Raw genomic sequence first — 10,767 nt, 5'->3', positions numbered from 1 at the left:
GCGCTAGCCGGACATCTACTACGCACCGCCACCTACGAAAATTCACAAAAAATTATTATAATGAGATGAACGTATAGTATAGATTTTTTTGCTTTTTTTTGCTCTCGAATGACACATTACGTTTCCCAAAAAACTACCCCTGAGTCTTACACAGCTATCCCTCGTGATCAAAAACATTTTAAAAAAGGGAGAATCGCCTTCAACAATGCAAACATGCTCCAGAGCTCCAAATTAATTTCATGGCACTTGATAATTTCCCTCCTATTATAGTTTTAACCAAAAACTACTCTTTCATGTGAAGATATTCAGCTGAACATATATATGTATGAAAAAACATTTAAAAAATTAAAACTTATAAAACACTGTTAATTGATATTGATGTCATACATACCTATCCCTTGTGACTAAAAACCTTTTAAAAGTTGAAAAACCACCTTAAACAATGTAAAAATGATTTAGAAGTCCATATTAATTACTTGACACTCAAAAATTTCCCTCTCATTATAGTTTTTTCCAAAAACTACCCTTCCACGCGAATGTATGCAACAGAACATACATATGTATGAAAAAAGCATAAAAAATAATAAAAATTAGAAAGCACTGTTAGTTGACATTTTTTTTGCTCTCCGATAGTATATAATAAGTTCCCTAAAAACTACCCCTAACTCATACGTACCTACGCCTCGTGACCAAGACCGTTTTAAATGTTGGAAAACCACCATGAACAATGTGAAAATGATTTAGAACTAATGTATGACTTAGAGGTAGTTTTTGGGGAACGTATTATGTTATATCGGAGAGCAAAAAAAGAGCAAAAAATATCAACTAACAGTGTTTTCTAAGTTGTATCAATTTTTATGCCTTTTTCATACATATACATGTTCGACTGCATACGTTAACGTGAAAGAGTGGTTTTTTGGGGAAATGATAATGAGGGAGAAATTTTAAAGTGTTATATAATTAGTTTGGAGTTTAAAATCATATTTATATCGTTTAAGGTGGTTTTCCAACTTTTAAAACGTTTCGGATAACGAGGGGTAGGTATGTATGACTTAGGGGTGGTTTTTGGAGAACGTATTATATATCATCAGAGAGTAAAAAAAAAGCAAAAAAATATCAACTAACAGGGTTTTCTAAGTTGTATTCTTTTTCAAGCTTTTTCCTACATATATATGTTCCGCTGCATACGTTCACGTGGAAAGGAAGTTTTTTAGGGAAATTATAAAAACGGGGAAGTTTTCGAGTGATATGATTAGTTTGGAGTTCTAAATCATTTTTACATTGTTCAAGGTGGTTTTTCAACTATTAACACGTTTTAGATAACGAGGGGTAGGTTTCTATGACTTAGGGATAGTTCTTAGGAAACGTATTATACATTATCAGAGAGCCAAATAAATATTAACTAACAGTGTTTTCTAAGTTGTATTATTTTTTATGCTTTTTTCATACATATATACATATGATCCGCTGCACATGTTCATGTGGATGGACAGTTTTTTTGGGAAATTATAATGAGGGGAAAAATCTCAAGTGGTTTATAATTAATTTGGAGTTCTAAATCCTTTTTACATTGTTCAAGGTGGTTTTCCAACTTTTAAAGCGTTTTTGTTCACAAGGGGTAGCTATGTATGAATTAGGGGTAGTTTTTGGGGAACGTATTATATTACATCGGAGAGAAAAAAAAGAGAAAAAAAATATCAACTAACAGTGTTTTCTAAGTTGTATTATTTTTTATGTTTTTTTCATACATATATATGTTCCGCTGCATATGTTCACGTGGAAGGGTAATTTTTTGGGGAAATTATACTAAAGGGGAAATTTTTCAAAAGTTTCATGCAATTAATTGGGAATTCCAAATCATATTTACATTGTTCAAGGCGATTTTCCAACTTTTAAAACGTTTTTAATCGCAAGCGGTAGGTATATATGACTTAGGGGTAGTTTTTGGGGAACGTATTATGAATTACCAAAGCACAAAAAAAGAGCAAAAAAAGATCAACTAATAGTTTTTTCTAAGATTTATTCTTTTTAAAGCTTTTTCATATAAATATATGTTCCGTTGTATACGTTCACGTGGAAGGGTATTTTTTCAGGGAAATTATAATGAGGGTGAAATTTTCAAGTGTTATATTATTAGTTTGGTGATTTAAATCAATTTCACATTGTTTAAGGTGGTTTTCCAAGTTTTAAAACGTTTTTGATCACGAGGGGTAGGTACGTATGACTAAGGGGACGTTTTTCGGGAACGTATTATATATTACCGGAGAGAAAAAAAACAGCAAGAAAATATCAAATAACAGTGTTTTCTAAGATTCATTTTTTTTGCATGCTTTTTCCATATGAATATATGTTCTGCTGTATACGTTCACGTGGAAGGGTAGTTTTTGAAAAAAATTATGAGTGAAAAATTTTTAAGTATCATGTAATTAATTTGTAGTTTTAAATCATCTTTACATTGTTCAAGGAGATTTTTGAATTTTCAAAACGTTTTTGATCATAAGGGGTAGGTGTGTACGTCTCAGAAGTAGTCTTTGGGAAACATAATATATGTCATCAGGAAATAGACATAGTCCAACTGCGAACATAAACAGACTATCGTATTGTTACGCCCGAGTAAGTGCGCTCGTACTACGATAAGCTTGTGTAATCGAAACAAGACGAGGTGAAAATTATAATATTTAAAAAGAGAATAATTCTCGTTCCCGTCCACTTCTGACTCGTATCACTTGGTATGAAATTCTAGATTTACCCAACGGGTCAGCAAATCTTTATCTAACGTTTTATATACTTGCCAATTATGTACATTAAAATTTCAACTACCAAGTTCAGTATCAATTAAAGTACAGTTTGGAATGTATTCGAATAAATTAGTCACACTTTTATGTTTGCGATTGAAGTATTACCGAATTTTGTTTTACCCAACTAGATATGAAACCTTCTCAAAGTATCCATTTTCCTAAGTTTGCCGAACTAAATTTGGTCAAGCTTCTTGATCTATTCGTCTCCGCGTTGAAATAACCTACCTTGTCCTTCCTTCGGTAATCTTGGCATTCTCCACACAATGGCCTTATGTTGATGTTCATACTTCGCTTGTCCAGAAGTGGCTTCCATAAGCTGTGGTTCAAGATTGTCCACAGCACCAAGAAATCTTTCAATACCTTTGATTTTGCCTGTTCGCCTGTGAGCAGATTTTACTGAACCATATCTAAAATGTTTTTCTACTCTAAAGAGATAGATCCAGCATTCAGGTATTGGTATTCGTACCATTACATCTTCACACGGTATTTGCCCTAATTTTCTGGATGAAAAACCTGGGACGAGTATATCTGCTCGTATGTCAACCTGTTAATACAAAAATATTCATGTCAGCGTAACTACATACATTTGATATAAAATAATACTGTCCACAAATGTTTAGAGAACATAAAAATTGTTTAACAAAGACACAAACACACAGTCTGCAAAGCCTACTTGCCGAAATGAAATAATCTGCGAATAGAATGAATCACGTGAAAGAGAAAGTGATTATAAAATTACTATATAAGAATTTATATTCATAAAAGGATCAAATTAATAGCTTTTGAGAATAGATAGATTTAAAGACAATTACATAAATATATAATTGATAAAACATCAATTGAATTCAAAAAACATAAAGAAGAAATAATTCAGTCAATTGCGACAAAATTCTTCTTCAATTATAAATGAAGAAAATGTAAAATACAATGTATTTTCATCCTCATTTTTACTTTCTATAATATATATTTAGTTGTCCGACTTTTCGCATCACACCATTTTGGTTTCCCCAACTGCCCTCGGTGAGTCTCGACTAAGCTTAATCCAAAGGTTTTGTTTTGTTAACAAGTCTGTGATGTCTCACAACCATTCTGAGCCAAAAAAAATTATTTTGGCCATATTTGAAAGAACTTTATTTTTAATTTTTTGTTTACAGAGGTTAATTAACATAACTAAACATCTTGCGATTACTGAATTTGTTAAACAATTCTGAAAAATGGGCGAAAAGGCGAAAAAACATTATTTTTTGGGGAAATTGTGCAATTTCAATCCATCCGAAGTCCCAAGTACCTCAAAAAGAATAAAGTACATAACATTTTTTGCAAAAACTTATGAGTAACTTTTGCCCTGTGCATGCCTGACAAGCCTTCTAAAAATTACTCTTTTATATTAAATTTTGTTCGGTATCATTTTCTTTTAATTTCTTGTTTTCAGAGAACAAAATATAGAAAAATGCTTTGATAGTATTTTTTATCTCGTGTTTGAAGGAAATGATAATTCAACTAAATGAATTTTGAACTAAAATCTTTTATCAGGTGAGATTATAAAAATAGGATTAACTTTTAAATAGAGTGGATGATTATTTTAACCACTTTAAAATCTGAGTGAACAGACCACATCGTCTGTTCGATGAAGAATCTTATACATTTTGCAGTTTCCTCGCAGAAGATTAATCTGTAAACGAAGATTGCATGTGGTCTGGAAGTGACAGCAATATCTATATCTATATTATTAGTCTTGTTGAAACTTTAGATCTTTGCTTCTAAACAAGAATCAAAATGATCACTGAAACGTGCGTGAAAAACTTCTCTAAAGTTATCGAATGCTATCACGTATTTGATGCACTCTATTCGACCTCTGTAAAGTAGTGTATCTACTTTTTTCAGCAATTTCTTACAAGAATTTAATTTAAAACCAAGACTCTCATGTGTTATTTTACTTTAAACGTTGCATAACTCTACCCATTGAGTAGCATTATCTTGAATTCAGTTTAAAAAATTGCAGATAAAGCATTTAGAATACCCGGCATACCCAGAATACCCAGCGGTAAAAAGTAAAGAATGAATACAGTCATTTTTTTTCATTCTGTAATTTCACAGATCCTGCTTGGCACCAGCTGCCATAATTTTGAATTGTATTACCTAACGTTCTGTACATCTCACGATCTTTGAGTGCTGCTTTCTTCGTATAACACAGCGTGCACGGATAAGAGCTGTTTTATGACTGAACACCCACCATGTTGTTTGCGAGTTTCAAATCTTTGGCAATAATCCCTTCGAAATTCTGCAACACAAAAGCTGCAACACACACGCCTTGCTCATACCAATGACGGTACCCATGCGGTTTTTCGATTTTTTCAATAAATTGGATTAAGAGACATACTTTTAGAAATTCCTCTCCATTGCCAATTTAAAACATGAAGTAACATTCAGATCATTTTCTATTCTAGGGAGTGAGGAATGGAAGGATTTTTTTAAAGAATCCTTTAGAGGCTCAGATTCACGGAAGAGGGATGAGGAGATTAGAAAAACGAGGTTATAGATGAAAAACAGCTGAATCACAATGAGATAAAGAAGCAGATAGGAAATTTAAAAAGGTCTAAGGCAGCAGGGATTAATGGAGTAGAGAACAAAGCGTAGCTGTTTAGCACACAAGAGGTGAGGGAGTGGATGAAGGGTGAAGTGAAAAAAGTATGGGGAGTAGGATTCCCAAGTAGGTGAAGTGAGTCGTTGATCATGCCACCGTATAAAAAAGGCAATAGGGATAAGTAGGGAAATTATAAAGGGATTACGCTAATAAATACGGCGTACAAAGTATACGCGATCCTATTCGTAGATAGGCTCAGGAAGGATGTCGAGAGGAAAGAAATATTGCTGAAAACGCTGGTGGACTCTACAAAATGTACGTCTTGCAGGACGTAGTGAACAGAGAATTGGCGAAAATGGTACGGAAGTGTACGTGTTTTTTGTGGAGCTCATAGGCGCGTTTCCTTCGCTGGATAGAGAGAAGTTGTGGGAGGGGTTGGAGGAGAGAGAAGTTGACAGAGGCATGGTTGAGAGGGTAAGGGGGTATATGAAAAGAAGAAAAATAAGGCGAGAGGAGGGGAGATAATTTTTTAGGCTTTTTGGATAGAGGGGGTTGAGGCAAGGGTGCCCGCTTAGCCCAACGCTTTTTGTGATTTTAATCGCGGATATAGAAAGTAAGCTAGCGGCCGGTGTGGTAGGAGGAGTTTGGGTACCAGGGATTAGGATATTGTTACTCGTCTATATAGATGACATAGTGCTACTAGCAAAGAGCGAGAAGGGTTTACACAATATGATGAAAAGGTTGAGAATATACCTGTGTAGGAATATGCTAGAGCTAAATGGGGAAAAATCCAAGTTTATCGTGTTCAAGAAAGGTGGTGGAAGGGAAAAGAGAGATGAGTGGAAGCGGTAGGGAGGGGCGGTGCAGGAGGTTATAGTGCTTGTGTACTTGGGTAATCATTAATTTAAATTACAGAGAGGCACACTGAGAACAACCCGCTCGCAAGCATCCTACAGAGGAAGAGCGATGCTTGTACCCGGTAAAATATCCACATCCAGGTTTCTCTCAGGCTCAAAGATTTGGCTGAAGTGGATGACAAACTTCGTACAGATTTTTTCGAATAATGCGACCCTGATTATCAATTGCGTTGTGTACAATGCAGCGAGAGCTTTGGCAGATTGAAACCGAAAAACAAAACCAACGGCTGATCCTAAAACTAAAATACGAATCCATAAACTCACAACAAAGATAGACTGGCTAAGGCAGTACGCAATAGTTTTTTTTGCAACGGTAAAAAGTAAAAAAAAAGTAAGACCTTTAACGCCTGTTGACTGCTACTTATAGATGATGCGTTTGAAGTGTAGCAGTCAACAGGCGTTATAGGTCTTGTATTTTCTAAACTTTTTACCGTATTAAAAAAAAACTATTGCGATTACTAGGCGACCTTCTATTGAAAATTTTAACTTCGAATCCGAATTTCACCAATTTAAGAGTTGATCATGCTGTTTTTTTAGTTTTTGTTGCACGATGTGAAAGGCATACTATGTGGATACTATGAGGATACTCTGTAGAGTATCCTTTTCGTCCACTCGATCTGCTAGGAAAATCTTGTTTCTTATTATCTGGAATTGTTTTATAAACATTTATCACAAAAAAAAGGTTCATTGTAAAAACTATTGTCACTCTTAAACTTTGGACTACATAAACAACTATTTTACAAATCTAATGTTCTAATCTAATGATCTAATGTTTTTGTTACACGATTTCTCTCTCTCTCTCTCTCTCTCTCTCTGATACACATTTTTTAACTTATACTTAATTTTTTATTTTGATTAAGATAGCTTTTTCGCCTTCTATTAGTTCTTTAACTGATATTTCTAGGGGTGCGATAAGAAATGATTTATCTGCATTATATCACGACATATAAATGATTGAAAAAAAGTCTTTTAACGCATGCGGAGCGGCAGCTTGACATGTACTCTCTTCTTCTTCTTCTCCCACCACTTCCCCCAATACTCGCCGCGGCCCCTGCGTGGAGCTCTTACCTTCGATGATTGCGAAAATGGCACCTTGTGCCGAGTGCGCATAAATTCAGATAGGAATGAAAAGAAGATGATTGCGAAAACCAAAAGGAAAGATTCGATTGCTCCTTAACTGAAGATTTCCTAAAACAAAAGATTATTGTTTCCCTTTTTTCCACTTTGCGTCAGTGTGTCATTTCCAATGAGAGTTTCATATTAAAAAATCGTTTCCAAAATTCAATTGATAGAGACATAATATTATCCAAATCTATATTCCAACTTTTATTTTCATATCGCAATGTTTTCAAATCGTTTTTACATCCTTATGATTCACGATTGAGAAACTATTAGAATGGTCCAAAATTTGACACCATAGTTTTCCAACTGACCTCCACGTTTTGAGATCTCCTCAAGCTGAAAATAAAGTTATGCCGATTGCATCTCTCCTTCTGTCTGTTAATCCGTCTGGGAACATGATAATTCTCGAAAAAAACGAACGGATCAAATCGAGCTTTGGCACAATTTTTATGTTATAGAAGAAAGAACGAGTTCGTTTATCAGCTATTTTGGATCGAAATTCTAAAAGTTAGAGCTTTTTTAAAAAATTTTTATCAATTTTTTTTAAGTATCAAAAAGTTTATGTATGGGCATTCGCAGAACACAGAAAGCCAAACATTTTATTTCTGTGACTCTCGAAAAAAAATTTCGGAGTTATAGCAATTACAAAATTTTAAAAATCAATGAAAAATGAAAATGTTAAGCCAAACAACGCCCGATATGAAAAGAAGGCAAAAGAAGAGAAACGTTGCTTTTCGAAAGCCCTACAAGATTATCGTTACAAGTTTTTTGAATTTGCTTAAAATATCGAAAATTTAAATTTCGTTCAAATAAAAAATGATCAAAAATTCCATTTGTTGCGCAACAATGCAAGCGATGAATACAGATGAATCAATAAAAATTGTTCTGGTAAAACAAATATACAAATTTGTTATTTCTTACTTTTTGATAGAGTGCGTATAGCTTTTTTTATATGTAAAAATTACAACAACAAAGATTAGATTTTTGGACAAGCAACACAAACTACTGAAGTTGTTTTACTAAGAAGGAGCTACACATTTTTCTTAACTCGTTTTTTGATAGGATGCTTATTTTTTTATTTAATTGTGAAAAATAACATTAAAAATTTAAAAAATTAAATTTCTGAAAAACGTCATAAGCAAACAAAAAAATGAGTGAACAAAAATGGTCCACCTAAAACACATTTACAAATCTTTTACAAATAACTTTTCAATAAGGAGCGTAATTATGGTTTTAATCGTAAAAAATGGAATGAGAAATAACAATAAAACAAATATGGAAAACCGACAAAACGCACGAATAAAATAATAGACAAAAGTTGTTCACAAAAAAAAAGAGATACAAATTTTTAATAATTTATTTTTTTCTCGTAATTTATGATTGAGGAAGTATTGAAATTTATAAAATTTTACACTGTAGTATTTAAACGTATCTCCACGTTTTGGGGCATCTTCCGTCCGTCCGTAAACACGATAACTCTAAAAAAATTAACGGATCTCATCGAGCTTTAGCACACTTTTTTGGTCTTAAAATAAAGAACGAGTTTGTTAACCAACACTCTTTGATTAACGGTTATGGCTTCATTCATCGAAAATATTATTAATAAATATAATAGTTTGTTTTATGCCAAACGAATATAGATACTTGAAAACAGAATAAAATTAGAATTTAAACTCTTCAAAATGTATTCAATTTTGGTTTAAACTATTTTGCAATAAAATAAGTTTTTTAGGTTTTATGCTTCGAAACTTTTAATTTGCAGCCAAACGACGACAGATAAGTAAAAGGTTTGAAATAATTTTAAATAAGACTAGATATTTTAGTTTTCTTTTTCAAAAATACTATAAAAAAATAAAAAATTCAAATTTTAAGTCAAACGACATGAGATACGGGAAAAATTTAAAAAGGAGCTGCAGCTTCTAGAAGTTCCTACAACATTGATTTAAACCATTTTTTGATAGGACTGGTTATTTTGGTTTTATTTATCGCCAATATTATGAAAAAAATCGAGAATTGAAGTTTTGAGCTAAACGACGCGAAGTATGAAAAAACTTTTTTGGAAGAATCGTAGCGTTGAAAATTCCTATATAATTTATTTAAACGACTTCTTAGAAGAACTCCTCTTTTTAAATTTATTTTTTGAAATTTATATATAAATATCCAAAATTTCCATATCATGCCAAAAGACGCGAGATACGTAAAATTTTCAACATAACAAAACGAGGTAGAAAAGAAAGTCTAAAGAAAGGATTGTAGCTTTCTATTGTAAAATAAATCACAAAATAAATATACATACAAAAATTTCCGTAAAAAATTGAGCGCATAGCGCGAGTGTCACGATGAGATTTTTTGATAAAGTTCCATTAAAGTATTCTAAGTGCGAAGCATAAGTAACTAACTTCAAAGTGCAATATCCGAAGAGCACACGACGTGTATGCGTTGAATTTTTACAAGAAATTTGAAAATTTAATTTTCAATGTCAATCTATAAGTTATTATTCGAAAATTTTGCAGCGCATGACAATAGATGGAAAAATTTGAACTCGAGAGCCGGCGCGTGAACGGGAGGAGGAGAGATTGGGGAAATACGGTCGAAGTGTAAGGAATGGGGGGTCAGAATTCTCCGCTGAGACTTTTCCTCCGATCCGCTGTCTCGAGATCGAGATTTCTTCAATCACTCGCCCTGTAAAATTTCACTTTTGCATAGTAGGTCCCTTTTCTCGGATCGCGTCACATATTTATGTAGAGGCCAAGTTAAGCCTTAACTAAAAACTTTTCCATGATATTTTTATTCAGTAAACTACACCTTATAACTGCATACAAAAGCAAGGCCAACCTCGCAACATCTGAGGCAGAATGTCCACCAAGCTCTGCACAAAATGTCAAAAAAGACCTAAAAGGGAGGTTGAACTTCGCCGCTGCAGGATTAGATTATATCATGCACTTCTAGAGGAAGAAGTTTTTTTGTAACCACAAAGATCTGGCTACCATCACGAAATTATGTGCCTCAATTATAAAAGCCTGGGTGAAAAAATTAGTAGCCAAAGTTTCTTCGAACTTCTACATAAAAATGCAAACAAAGTTTTACAGGAATGTACAAAATCAGTTCTTGTAGAAGAAACTGACGTTTTCTTACTTCAAATAATCCCGACTGAATTTAGGTTTTAATTTAGGAGAGATTCATTTTAGCGTGACAGGGCTGTGTCATTATTTTACATTACGGCATTCTTCACGAGCCAGCTCTACCGAACGCTCCGATGTAGATAGTCTCATTTGTCGAGAATGGAAAGCGCTGAGTTTATTGGAATTACAAGTTGCGAGCTAAATTCGTATCGAGTAGAGTAGAG

General features: G+C 33.4%; 1 protein-coding gene across 1 annotated transcript in view; it reads right to left on the bottom strand.

Moving 5' to 3' along the window:
• Positions 1–10,767, bottom strand: part of LOC117175622 (protein stoned-B) — a 320,808-nt gene that overhangs the window by 82,632 nt on the left and 227,409 nt on the right. The window contains exon 10 of the mRNA XM_033365331.1: positions 3,009–3,342. Within this exon, the coding sequence (XP_033221222.1) occupies positions 3,009–3,342 (334 nt within the window). The remainder of the gene's footprint in view (positions 1–3,008; positions 3,343–10,767) is intronic.

The sequence above is a fragment of the Belonocnema kinseyi genome, chromosome 6 (genome assembly GCF_010883055.1).
Source record: "Belonocnema kinseyi isolate 2016_QV_RU_SX_M_011 chromosome 6, B_treatae_v1, whole genome shotgun sequence".
Classification (NCBI taxonomy): domain Eukaryota; kingdom Metazoa; phylum Arthropoda; class Insecta; order Hymenoptera; family Cynipidae; genus Belonocnema; species Belonocnema kinseyi.
The sequence above is the reverse complement of the archived record's forward strand: the minus strand, read 5'-3'. Positions and strand labels throughout refer to the sequence as shown.